General features: G+C 59.6%; 1 protein-coding gene and 2 long non-coding RNA genes across 3 annotated transcripts in view; 1 reads left to right on the forward strand and 2 right to left on the reverse strand.

Annotated features, from left to right (window-relative positions):
- Positions 1 to 68: 68 nt before the first annotated feature.
- Positions 69 to 4444, reverse strand: LOC121661769. The gene is made up of 3 exons (XR_006015086.1): positions 2888 to 4444; positions 2719 to 2820; positions 69 to 2213 (listed from the first exon to the last, which is right to left on the reverse strand). It is a non-coding gene; the product is annotated as an uncharacterized LOC121661769 (long non-coding RNA).
- A 1357-nt stretch (positions 4445 to 5801) lies between these two features.
- On the forward strand, positions 5802 to 9588 carry LOC121661768. The gene is made up of 2 exons (XR_006015085.1): positions 5802 to 7403; positions 8911 to 9588. It is a non-coding gene; the product is annotated as an uncharacterized LOC121661768 (long non-coding RNA).
- Positions 9589 to 9671: 83 nt separating this feature from the next.
- The window catches only part of CSPG5 (chondroitin sulfate proteoglycan 5), a 10634-nt gene continuing 6071 nt past the window's right edge, over positions 9672 to 14234 (reverse strand). Inside the window, exons 2-5 of the mRNA XM_042022239.1 lie at positions 13992 to 14230; positions 12805 to 12993; positions 11779 to 11851; positions 9672 to 10075 (exon numbers count right to left, since the gene is read on the reverse strand). Of these exons, the coding sequence (XP_041878173.1) occupies positions 9914 to 10075; positions 11779 to 11851; positions 12805 to 12993; positions 13992 to 14230 (663 nt within the window). The 3' untranslated portion in view covers positions 9672 to 9913. The remainder of the gene's footprint in view (positions 10076 to 11778; positions 11852 to 12804; positions 12994 to 13991; positions 14231 to 14234) is intronic.

Here is a 14234-nt window from a genome sequence, read left to right on the forward strand (position 1 = left end):
AAATGATCTGCAGCAGCCCCTGAGCAGTAACAGCAAATTTACTATGCATAACCACCAAAATCCACATTCTTTGGTGTAATTTTTGCCTCCGAGCCTGAAATTGAGTTTTTCGGCACTTAATTCACCTTTTCATTTGCTCCAGCAAAGCTTTTGTAACCGTATGAGTTTCATCATGGAAGCAGGGATTGCCCTGCTGAGGGGAGATGTGCCGGAGCTGCAGAGATGATTCTGGAGCCCGGGAGGTGCCAGGGGGACTGGAGAGAAGCCAGTGGAGCCTGGGATGTGCCAAGGAGCCTGGAGAGTAACTTCTGGAGCCCGGGATGTGCTCCAGAATGAGACATGCAGAGGGGTTGCTGCGGGAGTCTGGGAAGTGCTGGGGAGGCTGCAGAGATGATTCTGGAGCCAGGGATGTGCCAGGGGGATTGGAGAGCAGAAAGTGGAGCCCAGGATGTGCTGAGGAGACGCTGCTGGAGCCCGGGATGCTGCTCTGTGAGCATTAGGGGGCATCCCACGATGCGATAAAAGCACGGAACGGGGACGGAGGCACTGCCGAGGCTCAGCACAGCTCATCCATCGGTGCTGCGCGACTGTGTGGGTTTAGAAGCGGGATTCCACGGGAGAAGGGCACAAACCTGTGGGAAACAGGGCTGCCGCCATCTGGGGAAGCCCCTGAGCTGCAGATTCCTGGGAAAAGAGCTGTGGGAACACAAGAGGTGCTTGCCTCGGTGTTCCCTCGCCTTCCCCTAGAATGACTCTCGTAGGAGAGATGGGCTGTGCAAGGATTTGGCTGAGGCACCGCGGCCGCGCCTCTGTCCTTATTCCTTATGTTTGTGTGTGTGTGTGCTACCTCTGAAATTCCCCATCCTGCTCTCCAGCCCTGCTTGGGAGCGCTCAGGACGAGCTGGCAGCCCCCGAGGTCCCCCAGAGCTCTGCCGCAGAGAGCGCTTGTGCCGGCCCCTTCCTTCCTGTGCCCGACCGGGCGGCCACTGAAAGGAACTGCCTCTCTTCTTTCCCTTTGATGCCTTCAGTCCTGTAAAAGCTGGAGCTGAAAGCTTCTTTAAAAGTCCAAACCGCTTTGCTTTTGTTCTCCCTCCCTTTCAGGGAGCTGGGAACCCCACTCCGGTGCCGGGGAGCGCAGGAACCAGTCCCTGCCCTGTGCTGGTGCAGCCAGAGCCCGAATTCCTTCGGCAGCCTTTGAGAGAGCCTGGCTCCCTCCTGGCTCCTGGGTCACAGGGCTTGGCTGCAGAGCCCATTCCGACGGCAAGGGCGGCTCGCAGAGCCCGGAGGAGTTCCTGGAGGAGTTCCTGGAGGTGTTCCTACCTGCCTGCATTTGTATGCGAGCGGAGCCACCGCTCAGACACCTTTTGTCTGCACTGTCACGCTTCCCTCCCTGTGGCACTCCCTTCCCGGCTCCTTCAGGAGCCGCAGAGCCCGGAATGCCTTGTAAATGAAATGTAAAATCCTCTCTTTTTCTCTTCCCAGTGGGAGGGGGACCAGAACCGCATGCAAAGTGCAGCTGCATCTCTCAAAACACCTCTTGTCCTTCCTAATATATTCCTTCCCACATCCCAGGACTTGTTACCGTGCGAAGGCAGTGAGGATTTTGCTGTTAAAACTGGTGCCCCTTCCCTCCCATCTGCTCCATGCCTATTTCCAGTATTTATCATGGAGCTGTTTCCCAGAGGAGCCATATGGGATCCATAGGTATCCACACTGCTTCCAATGAAACCCCTGTGTAGAGCAGTGAGTGAAAAGCAATTCATGCCCAAAAGTAGAAAAAAACCACAACAGAACAAATAAAAGCGATTAATCTTGCAGTGTTTGAGGTGATTCCCAAGAGCCTGGCAGGGAAGGGGAGCTGAACCCACCAGGTTTCATGATGTGAGTGTGTGGAAAATGATTTTTAGGGAGAAAACACTTTGATTTACCTCCTGTGATTGTTGCTTATTGCTGAGCTATCCAGGATGGATTTGAGTGCACAAATCCCGTTCCACCGCAGCAGAAGGAGGGTTTTCTTCTCTCGGGACACCTCGGCTGCTGCTGACACAATGCCAAGTGCTTCGGAGTCATAAAGGATCACCAGAGCTGTGGGGCCAGCGGGGGTTAACGGGAGCAGATGTTGGCCGAGTCAATGGCCAGGGAAGAAAAGAATGGGACACGTTCCGGTGTAAATTCCGCCTCCTCAATGCCCGCCCTGACACGGCAAAGAGCAGCTGGAAGGAATAATGGATGAGCTGAACCAGGTGCTGAATTTCTCTGAAGAAATGCAAGAGGCAGAGTTTGAAAAGAATTGCGAAGGCGGGAGGTCCCTCCCTGTGACAAGGAGCAGGGACCCGGGTCCGGTGGGACAGGCAGGGCTGTTCCCGGTGTCACCAGCCCTCCTGCCTTTCCCAGAGCCCTTTTCTCTAGGAAAACTCAGGGAAAACCAGCCTCTCTTGGACCTTCCCGTCTCTTTTAGCTTGGCAGGGTTGGGAGAAGTGCTGCCGATGAAACCAAGTCCTCCGGGCATTTACAAACACTCTGGTCTGTGATCCGAGGCTGCAGACCATGGAGTAATTTGGGTTGGGCTGCAGGGACAAAGCGCAAAGGAGGGCACAAGGAAAATAAATATGGATTTAGATCCTGAGGACGTGGTGAAATGGCCGGGACACCTGAGCTGCCTTTAAAAGACTCCAACAAAAGCACAGAATAGCATCAGCTCCTGTCTCTCTCTTTTACCTTCTCCTTCCACTGTTTGCCTGGGGCCAGATCTTCAGGATGGAGTTATTCTCACCTCGGGGTGTTCCCTGTGCTGCAAGATTTCATGGGAGACTGATAAAACTGGGACAGAAAAATACAAGATAAATAGAGAAAATTGACATTTATTTTTTCCCATTTCAAATCTTACTTTTTGCTTGCTCGTATCCATATAAACAAACGCATCCCCCGTGAAAGGAGCAACTGTAAAAAATGTTGGAAAAAATGATGAGGACTGAGCTGATAAACCTGCTCCACACGCTCTGGCAGAGGGAGGGAAGAGCTGGGCTGACATTTCTGATGGAAGAAAAGCAGGATCACTGAGCATGAGGCCGGAGGGACCCGGAGAGGCCGCTTGGATGGAGCAACACCTGCCGCCAGCAAAATCTGCTCAGCTCCAACCTTCCCTGGCAGATGTTTGTCCAGCCTGTTCCCAGAAACCCTCAGCGGCCACGACTCCGCACCCTCGCTTGGCATTTCTTTCCAGCCCCCCTTTATTCCCACTCCGTAGCCCCGTGTCACCCAGGCATCCCTCGCTGGCTTTATCCGTGGTTCTTTTGCTGATTGCTCGTGGCTGTGGAGAATAATTCACTGCCTTCATAAAGCAGGGAGAAAAACAAACCAGTCTGGATTCAATTTTCAGGTCACCTTTAAAATTCACTTGACCATTTCAAAGCAAAATGCAGCTGGCTCTCCACGAGGGACCTCCAGGGCTTTTGCAAAAGAGACTGGACAATTCCTGGGGAACGTGCTGAATCCAGCAGGGATCTGGCAGCAAAGCTGTCTCAACACAAAGTTCCTCAGTTGTCTCAGCAGGGAACCACCGAGGTCCTGAGCAAAGTGGGATTGAGGATGGCTCTGAGCCAAGTGGGATCGAAGCCGGCAGGAAAAGTGCTGTCCCCTCTCCCAGATCCAGGTGTTTGGCTGCCTAAAGCCACTGCTCTCTGCCAGATCCTCTGTGCCTGCTCATCCCTCACACTCCTTGCCCCCTTCAGCCACTCCTTCTCCTCATTTTGCCCCATCCTGCTATTCCCCTCTCCCCTCTGACCATGCTTTGCAGCACTTCCATCTCCCCCTTCCAACTCTTGCTCACAGAGCTCTCCCACAGCTCCTCTTTTCCTGCCCTCTCCTCTTCCTGCTGACCCCATGTACAACATCCAGCAGCCTGAGGACAACAGACACCTCCAGAGATCCCCTTCTCCACCCACACCTGTGTCCCAGGCCTGGATCACCATGCAGAGCTGGAGTTCAGAAGCTACAAAAGAATCTCTGCATTTTCTCCCAAATCCTTCCTGAAATCTCCTCTTTTCCAGCAAAACCCCACCAAGTTTGACTGGTCTTGTCTGCCATGGCAGCCAGTGTTGTCTCACTGCTTCTCTGTGCTCCACAGCCCACCAGATTGTCCCATCTGCCGTCTCTTGCCTTGATGTGAGATTCTCGGCTCTGACACCAGAGCTGCATTTTCACGCTGCATTTTTGTAGCTCCCAGCAAAAGGTGATGGAGACTCCTGGGTGCTCCTGCAGGAGGGCTCCGGATTCCTTTAATAGATGCAAATTGCATATACAGATTGAATCACTGGGTTCTGGAGTGGGTTGGGTGGAAAGGGGCCTTAGAGTTCATCCCATTCTAGGGACACCTCCCACTGTCCCAGGCTGCTCCCAGCCCCAGTGTCCAGCCTGGCCTTGGACACTGCCAGGGATCCAGGGGCAGCCACAGCTGCTCTGGGCAGCTGTGCCAGGGCTGGACAGCCCTTTCCACGAAGGAATTTTCCCAATATCCAACCTGAACCATTGGCACAACGTTTCCCCTTGTCCTGTCCCCTGCTCCCTGGGAGCAGTGCCTGACCCCCGCCTGGCTGCCCCCTCCTGTCAGGGAGCTGTGGAGTCTTTCAGACACTGTTCCCATGTCTCCCTTGGGCTCCAGTTCTCCCCACTGCCCACCAGTCTGTCCTGAATCTCTCTTCTTGCTTCTTCTGGACCTTCTCCTGTGGTTTCCACCTTTCCTTACATGACATGCCCCAAACTGGACCTGCTCCTGTAAACCCTCAGCCATCCCTTGTGCTGCCAAACACCTCTCAGGTGGCTTTAACTGGTTTTCCAAGCACCCCAGGATGAGGTTCTGAGAGTCGGGAGCAGTCTGGGTGTGCTGTTTAATATTCCCCTTACTGCAGTCATGGCTCTCTCGGCAGCAGCCCAGCACCTTATTATTGTGGTGGGCATCTGCTTGCACTTGGCATCTTTAAAGGCTGGGGGTTTTAAAAGGTTTTAAAACAAGCTGGTGATCCCCCTGAGTTCCCAGCCTCCTTTGCCAGCCACCTCCCTCCTTCCCTGGGTCCAGACCAATGCTCCCTTGCTCATTCTCCTCCTGCTGATGGAGCCTTTTCTTCTTCTCCTTAATGAATCCTTCCTATTTCCATCTCAATTTGGCCTTTCTGATGTCTCCCCACATGCTTATGCTCCCCTTGTAACTGTCCTTAGTAATTTGACCTAGTTCCCATTTCCCATAAACCTTTTTTGTTGAGCCTGAGGTCGGTGAGGAGCTTGCGATGTAGCCAGGCTGGTTCCTGCTACATTTCCTATTGGGATGGGTTCTGTGTGTGCTGCTTGCAGCGTTTCTTTGAAGTCCCGCCAGTTTCCTCAACTCCTTTCACTTTTAAACATGCCTCCCATCAGATCCTACTTCCCGCTTCTCCAAAAGTCTCGGCGTCCCTTGTCTTTATTTTCCCTTTTTCTCCCACATCCCTCCATGAGGGGTGTGAGCTCGGGCACTCCACGCACAGTCTTGGCCGGTTTTCCTCCTGCCTTTACATTCCAAACCAGTGTCTGGTGCTGGTTGCTGCCCGTGCCCCGCTCTGTCCCTCTCCCAGTGGCACCAGTCAGCCCAGTGACAGCAGTGACGCAGAGGAGCCGCCCTGCCTGGAGCCGTCCCAGCCCTCGCTGGCGTCAGCGGGCACATGCCCAGCTCTTCGTTCCCACACTGGGCATTTTACAGTTCACGAAGTTAAGAGGATTTTGCTTTTCTCCTCTCTCTAAATCCAATGCGGAGTCAGTTTAATACTGGACTCGCTCCCTGTTACAGCCAGGCTGCGAGTAATGGAGTAATTGGTATTTCCCAGCACTAAATACTGGGATCCCGGGGCTTTCTGGCTACACAAATACCAGTTACGGGCTCCTCCCAGCCAGGAGGCAGCCCAGCACTGCTGGGAACACCGGGATGTCACAGGAGATGCTCCCAGGAGCTCTCCACAGTGACCTACAGGAATGTCCCCTCCCAAGCCTTCGGCTCATCCTGGGGTTCACTGCATAACGCTCCTGTGCTGGGGGTCAGCAGAGCTGCTGACCAGGGATGGTCCAGAAGGGTTTGGGAATGGTTCCTCAAGCCTGACCATCCTTCTCCTGGGAGCTGGAGGTGGGACTGCAAGGGTGGGATTCATCCGACCGCTGTAGCTGTGTGTGATGGAGCCACGGGTGAACGGGGCCAGACTGTGCCGTGGTGGAAGATGCAGGACAGAAGCACCAAGGAAAGGAAAGGAGACAGCCCGCCTCATCTTCCAAATATTCCTCCAAGGGAAAGGGTGTGGAGCCAGCCCTCAGGTGAGGAAATGTCCTCAGAGGTGTCTAGAAGGGGACAAGGGATGGACATGGCACAGCCAGCTCCTGGCACCTCAGGGAGGGACAGACCAACCTGGCATCCCAAAGGAGCAGCATCCTGACCGTAGGTGTTGAGCACAGTTTGGGGTGTGCGGGGGCTGATCAGGACACTGAGCTGCTGCCACCTCCTTCTCCAGCCCTTCACGCTCCTGACCAGCGCCCGGCTGGTGAATCAGGACACTTGGTTGGTGAATCAAGATTCGGTCGGTGAGTTGGGACTTTTGGCCATTGAATCAGGACTCAGCCAGTGATCGGGACTCTCAGCTGGTGAATCAGGACTCAGCCAATGGTCAGGACTCTCGCCCAGTGAACCTGGACTCTTGGTTGGTGAATGTGGACTCTTGGTCGGTGAATCGGGACTCACCTAATGAATCCCGACTCCGGATATTTTGTTTCAGGCAGCCGGAGTTTGTCAAGGGAAGAAAGGCTCCTTGTCTCGGGGTCGTGGCTCTAATCCTGTTATGTGTCTGCGAGAGAAAAGAGGACGGCGGAGAGAGGAGGACAGGCCCACTGCCGATGCCAATTCCCTGCCCGCATCCCGTGCCAGCCCTTTCTGGCCACAACGGGCCATCTCCCCTCCCAGCAAACCAACCAAGCATTGAAATTTAATAGCTCTCTGGCCTCTCTCTCCATCCCAGTGATTAGGCCTGTGATTAAAGCCCATGTGTTGCTCTGCTGGCTGGGAGGCAAATTCCTCCACAGGGCCCGTGAAATCGGCTCTGAGCACGGTACACGGCGCCTGCTCCTCGCCTTTCCCGTGTCTGACCAGGCACTGGCGGGGAGCCCTCGGATAACCCCATCCATCCCTCCAGACCACGCTCCTCCCTGCTCTGGGAAAGCCAGAGGGGATAAGAGCCCACGGGCTGGGGCTGGGCTGGTACCCCCGGGGGAGATGGAGGCACGGTGAGGGACACTGACCCCGGAGCCAGATGGGGCTCCAGGACTCGTGGCTGGCTGGAGCGAGGCAGGGAACGGAGGCTGTGCCTTCCCGTGGGAGACAGGAGCACGCCAGGAAGGTGAGTAGGGTCTGAGGGAGCGGGAGCAGCCAGGGGGAATGATGGGGTCAGAACAATACCCCAGAGCAGGGGCACAGGGCGACAAATCCCCCAGCGCTCCCAACCTGTGTGTGAGCAGGAGCATCCTTAAACCTGCTTAAATCCTTGTGACCCAGTTTTGTCCTGAATCCCAGTAAGTCCCTCCAGCCCGTGGGGGTGAGCGGCTGCAGCCGAGGATGGCTCCTGAATCCAGGACTCCTCTGTGGGTCATCCCTCACAGCTCCGAGATAGGGCCTGCACCGAGGAGCCACCGCCCGCCTTTGTGGAGGGGACGGTCCCACTGCTGACCCGGACCACACTGGGCTTCTTGGAAGGGACAAAAACGGGTGGCGAGGGAATGTGGGCACCGCTCCAAGGTGGGCACCTCTGCGTGGGGCCACGGCAGGTCCAGGATGGATGGGCTGTGCCAGGGTTGAGGGCCTGTGCCGTGTCACCCTCAGCTCCACGATGTCACTGTCCATGATGGATGGGCTGTGCTGGGACGGAGGGGCTGTGCCACGTCACCCTCACCTCCATAGTGTCACTGTCCTGTGCTGTGCCAGCCTCACCTCCACGGTGACACCACGGCAGATGTCTCCCCAGGCAGTGTCCAGCCGGCCGGACCCACAGGCACCGTGAGGAAGGATCCCAGTGAGGAGCAGACGGTTTCCAGATCCCACCACACAGCCCTGGGTGGACTCGCTCCTTGGCTGCCCCATCCCGTTCCGTGTCTCCCTGCATCCCACCTTGCTGATTCCCTCCAAGGGCAGCTGGAGATGAGGGGTGCCTCCCTCATCCCGCACTGCCCCTGCCTCCTCTTCCCTGCATCACCCACAACGCTACATCATCCTCGCATTCCCAATCCCCTCCGACATCCCTCTCCTCACACAACCATTTCTTCTCCCCTCACTGCTCACACACAAGCACAGATCCTCTCCCATCACAGCGATGCTCATCCCACTCCAGCTCCCTTTCCCTCCCTCCCCGTCCCACAGGAAGCCTGTGCCCAGCCTCTGCCCATGCCAGGACATCCCACCTTTCCTCGGGGTTTCCTCAGGCATCAGCATCTCCTCTCTGCTCTGCTGGGCTCTGGCTCCACCAGCACAACTCTCTCCCCCCGCCCCACCCTTTTTGTTGCTGTGTCCACGTTCCCAGTGCTCTATCCATGGTTTTACCTGTCCTGCAGCTCCGTGCTGGAAGGGGAATGGCAAAGACCAAACCCTGCCGGTGCCGGTGAGCCGCTCGCTCTGCCTCGCATGACTGCCGGGATCGACTGCCGGCTCCCTCCACCACTCCTCAGTTTTTAATCTCCCCAAGCAAGCCGAGAATTAATTATTTAGCAGCTCACAGAACGCATCGGGAACATCCGATCCACGCGGAGCTGCGGCTCTGGCTCCCACCTGCCCCGGGAGAGCGCCGGCTGCATCCCTGACGTGCCGCACACTTAATATTGTGTGGTGATTAATGGCTTTGTGTCCTCTCTCTCAAGGAACCCAGAGTGTTGGCTCGTGGATGAATCCATCTCCAGAAGAAATCAGTTCCTGCTGGAAGCAAGACGGAGCCATGGCTGGAGGGGAGGGTGGTGGGAGTGCTGGGACTCCCTGGGGAGAGATCCCCGCTCCATGCTTGATCCCGGGGGATGGCAGCAGGGCCAGCCTGACCTTGCCAAAGCCACTGGGACGGTGGCACCGGTTCTTCCCCATGCAGATGGAAACTGGGAGCTGGGGGGTGACAACCCTGGGGCGTTTCACCCAAAATCCCGCTGACAGCCTGGTCAGCTCCACTGAAGGAGGCTGTTGGAGCAGGAGTGGTTGGGAGCCGTCACCCCGTGTGCAGCCACACTGTTTGGGGGGACTCATGGTGGGGACAGGGATGGGGATGGAGCAAACCCTGGAGCAGCCCAGGCACCTCCACCAGACATCCCAGGGTGTCCCATCTGCTCCCAAGCGTGTCCGGGGTGGCAGGATGTGCTGCACCCCTGGCCTGGCAGAGGCAGGAAGGTGCCTGGAGAGGGTGAGAAGGGGGGACCAGGCACCCACCACCCCCGGGTGACGCTCAGATGGGACCCTGTGCAAGCAGGGACTGAATCCCGCCATGTCCATGTCGGGAGATCGCAGGCACCGGCAAGAGGCTTAACTTTAAAAAAAAAATGGTTTATTTATTTCAAGATATTCCTCTTTTTTTTTTTCCCTCCTTTTTTGTTGTTTTCACCTGTATTTCAAAAAAAGTGGGGCAAAAGTACAAAAAAAGTCAGTTGCGGAACGGCAAAGGTTTAGAAATCACAGCGCGGAACGAACCCAAGCGAGAAACACGGAGCACGAACCAAACACCCCCACGACACGGCCGAATTATGACTGGATTTTTTGTTTTCCTCTGTACAAAACACACCAAAGCATGCCACGGAGCGGGAAGGGACACAGCGGCGGGAGGAGACGGCTGTGGATGCGGGGGGAGCCTGGCTCCCGCTCCGCTCCCGCTCCCGTCCCCGCCTCTCACGTCAGGTTGTTCTGGAGGCAGTTGAGCTCCCCCACGTCCTGCTCCCCTTTGCCGCCGTCGTGCTTGGGCGACGTCGAGTTGTGGATGTTAAACGGCTCCTCGTCCTTCAGGCAGGATTTCAGCGAGTCCTGCAGCTTGTGGGGAGCGCCGGGATCATCCTGCGGGAGAGACGGGGGTCAGGGCCGGCCCGTGATGGGGGCGAGACTCAGTGAGGGCACCGATGTCTCACTGACCCCTTGCAGAGAGCCACTGGAGGGGACAAATGTCCCCCCCCAGCGCAGATGGCGGCACGGGGGGCCCGTGGTGCTCCCGGCGCGGGGCGAGGGTCCGACTCCCCCGCGGTGACGCCGTCCCCCAGCACAGCCTCCCCACCTCGGGGTGCTGCGGCTCCCAAAGCCAACAGCGCCCACGAGCCGTGCCAGCCGCAGGAGCCTGTGCCAGCCACAGGCACATCCCCCCCGGCCATCCCGCCCACCGTTCCCACCCGATTCCTCTTCCCGTTCCCAGCCCGGCGCATCTCCTCGTCCCCGCGACAATCAGCCACTCCCGGCGGCGCTTGGCAGGAGGCCAGAGGGGTTGGATTTATTGCGGTTCCTCAGCGTACAGCCGGTGCCCCCGCGCCGCTGGCAGAGCCGGGCACGCCTCTTCCCGACGTCCCCCCGCTGGAGCATCTTCCCCGCGCCGGGGCTGGGCTGTGCCCCGAGTCTGTCCCGCATCCACGGGGAGAGCGGTCCCTCGGCACCGGGGCCGAGCTCCGGCCGCGCTGGGTGCGGCTGTGCCCGCACGGTCCCGGCGGCGCTGGCGGGGCAGGATGAGCCCCGGCCTGGGGGGTGCCAGGGCGGGCCGGGCCGGGCCGCGGTGGGTACGGTACTCCCGGTGCCACACGGAGAGCGGCAGATGGACGGGGATACCCAAGGGCCGGCGTCACACAGGGACAGGATTCTCCATCTCCTGGGCAGTGACGTCCGGCCAGTCCGGAGCTGGTGCCATTGGCTCCACCGCTGCAGGATCCTCAGAAACCCCTTTCTAGGGGGGTTGACCCTGCTGACCCCTCCTCATCCTTGGAGTGCTGCATCCCAGGCACCGCGTGCCGAACCCTCCACATCCGGAGGGGACGAGGGATGTGTCAGAGCCCGGCGAGACACCGGGGAGCGGCACCGAGTTCATCCCGAGTTTCATCCTCTCGGCAGCGGGGAGGGGGCCGGCCCCGGAGCCTCCTGCCAGGGCGGCCGGGCCGCGCCGACGCTACGGCTGCTTAAGGCGGTCGGAAGACGGGAACACCGGCCATGGATAGGGAAAGGCTAAAGGGACCTACGTTCCTCCTCCGGCTCGCGCTCCGCAAAGCCCTTCGCTTCTCTCTGTTCCGAGTCGAAAGACAGGAGGTTGGAAGGGCATCCCGGGGGATGCCGGCGGGTGCACCCCAACCGCAGCAGCAGCCCGGAGCGTGTCATCCTCCAGCATCTGGAGTCATCTGCTGGTCCTGCCCAGTGATGCCACAGCCAGGGAGCATCATCTGCCCCGGCTGTCCCCTCCCTGAAAATTCTGGCACACCCACCCCTGCCACCCACGCATGGAGCCAAAGCCACCGGGAACTCGGGATGCTGGCTCCCCGAGGAGCCACATAGGCAGGAGGGGACAGGGAAGGGACAGGGGGGTGACACTGACCCCCTGCCTGGCCTGGGTCCAGTTTAAGTCATTGGGAACCCACCAGCGAGGGGACAGATTTGTGACCATGGCAGGATGGGGGGGACAGGAGGGCAGTGCTGGGGTCATGGAGGGGGCATAGGTGAGAGGTCACCAGACAGAGGGACAAGGACAGGATAGAAAGTGGGAGGGGGGACGGTGCCACACAGCTCCTTACGTTTGGGTGGGAGCCCTCGGCGATGGTGGAGAGGGAGAAGTTGTCGTTGTGCAGCTCGGACGGGGTGCGGTATCTGCGGGGGGCAGGAGAGCAGGGGTGAGAGCAGGACCCCCCAACAGCCCCCGCCCACGTTGTGGGGTGACCCTGGTTTTGGGGGGTTAACTGGTCCCAGCGCTGGAGGTCTGGGGGGTAAATGCCCATAGGGATGGAATTTTGGGCTAAATACCCCCAGACCTGGGGGTTTTGGAGGGATAAATACCCGTACGCTGGGGGTTTTGGGGTTTTATACCCCCAGCTGTGAGGATTTGGGGAGCTAAATGCCCCCAAATCCGGAGGACTTGGTTACTTGATATCCCCAGGGATGGAGGTCTACAGGATTTAATATCCTGAACTGGACGGAGGTTTGGAGACTAAATGTCCCCAGGAATGGAGTTGGGGCTAAATGAGCCCAATGTGACATTTTGGGGGGCTCGGTGCCCCCAGCTCTGGGGTTTTAGGGTAGCCGGGCTCCGGGCAGGGGAGCGGGAAGGGCAGCCCGGGGCAGGGCTGGAGAGGGAGACCCGGGAGCTGGCACGGAGCTTCCCTGCTAATTACACTTGGCATTTCCAAACACTAATTAACAGCTCATTAGGGAGCGGGCTGGGAAGGCTCCCTCCTCCCTGCTCCAGGAGCTGGGCAGCAATGGCTGGGGCGGGGAGATGACCCCGAAGCCTTCCCTGTCCCCCCCCCACCCCTGTCCCCAGCCGGACCGTCCCCGATGGCAGCACAGCCGGTGTCCCCAGATCCCAGCGAAGCAGATTAACTGGTGCCAGTCAGGAGCAGCTTTAAGGGATTAACCGTGGAGCAGGAGCCACATCCACGTCTCCCGCCTCCGGGAGCTTTCCCACCCGCCGTCCCCGCGCCCCCACCGGCACCGGGGGTCCCGGTGACGCCAAAGGACGGGCTGGCACCAGCGCGGGCGGGGGCTGAGCCCGCCCGGCGGCCGCGGGGTGTTTGGGGCCCGCCCGGGGTGTCCCCGTCACTCACTTGGTCTTGCGCAGTTTGCTGTTCTCCGTCTTGAGCAGGTAGAGCTTCTTGGCGAAGAACACGGTGAGCATGAAGAGCAGCAGCACCACGAGCGCGGCCGAGCCCACGGCCACGCACATCACCTGGAAGTCGGTGACGATGGACTCGCAGCGCGTGCCCTTGTGCCACGTGTAGTCCTGCGTGTTGCACCTGCCGGGGGACGCGGTCAGAGGGATGCCCCGCCCCAAAACGCGTCCCCCCGCCCCAAAACGTGCCCCCGTCCCACAGAGCATCCTCGGGGGATGCGGTGTTTGTACCTGGGGGGATTACGGGTGTCTGAAGGGCATGGGACTAGCGGGTCCCCGAGGGGGGTGACACCGAGGGAGATGGGGACACTGGGGGATGCCAGGAGGGGGGTCCGGGTGTCCCAGACGGTGCTGGTGCCCCGCACCGGCGGCTTCCAGCCCCAGCGGCGGTGGGAGCAGGGAGGGGGCCCCCCAGGCCCCCCGAGCGGGCGGGCTCGGTGCCAGCCGCAGGGCACATCCCGGTGCGTGCGGCACAGCCGGCATCGGCCTCCCGGGCACAATCTGCCGGGGCCGATTAGCGCGGCTGCCCCGCAGCCTCGGCTGCGCGGCCCTGACCTAATTCCTGCCCAGCCGCCGCTCGGGGGGCAGGGAAACCCCTCTGCATCCCGGCGGGATGGGGCTGCGGGGGGGCACCGGGCTGGGGTGCAGGGGGATGGAGAGCCCGGGAATGGGGTGCCAAGGGCATGGAAAGGTCCGGAATGGAATGTACAAAGGATGGAAAGACTGGGAATGGGGCGTCAAGGGGATGGAGAGCCCAGGGATGGAGTAGAGAGACGGGAGATGCCAGGAATGGGTTGCAGGGAGATGGAAACACTGGGAATAGGGTGCATGGGTGGTGGAGAGCCCAGGGATAGGGTACAGGGGGATGGAGAGCCCAGGGATGGGATGCATGGAGTATGGAGAGACTGGGAGTGGGGGTGCACAAGGGATGGAAAGACTGGGAATGAGATACTGGGAATGGAGAACCTGGGGATGAGCTGCAGGGGGATGGAAAGACTGGGCATGGGGTATGGGGGATGGAGAGCCTGGGGATGGGGCGCAGGGGATGATGTGCCCAGGAATGGTGCGCCCAGGGATGGCGAGCCCCCACACCCCCCAGCCCGCCGGGGCCCCATCCCTTACCGGCAGAAGGCCCCGTGGCTCTCCACCAGGTAGCACTGGCCGCCGTTGTGGCAGTAGCTGGGGACGAGGTCGCACAGGGAGCGGCAGGAGCTGTTGTGCCGCACGTACCCGCTCCGGCACTCGGAGCCGTTCTCGGGCGGGCCCCGCTCCCCCGGCCGCGGCCAGGCCGTGGGGCTGCCCCCGGACACTCCGGGCGGCGGCGGCGGGGCCGCGGCACGGTGCCCGGTGGGCCGGGGGTCCTGC

Source organism: Corvus kubaryi, unplaced genomic scaffold (assembly GCF_017639235.1).
Source record: "Corvus kubaryi isolate FWS band 111438036 unplaced genomic scaffold, C.kubaryi_AGA036_p1.0 37193, whole genome shotgun sequence".
Taxonomy (NCBI): Eukaryota; Metazoa; Chordata; class Aves; order Passeriformes; family Corvidae; genus Corvus; species Corvus kubaryi.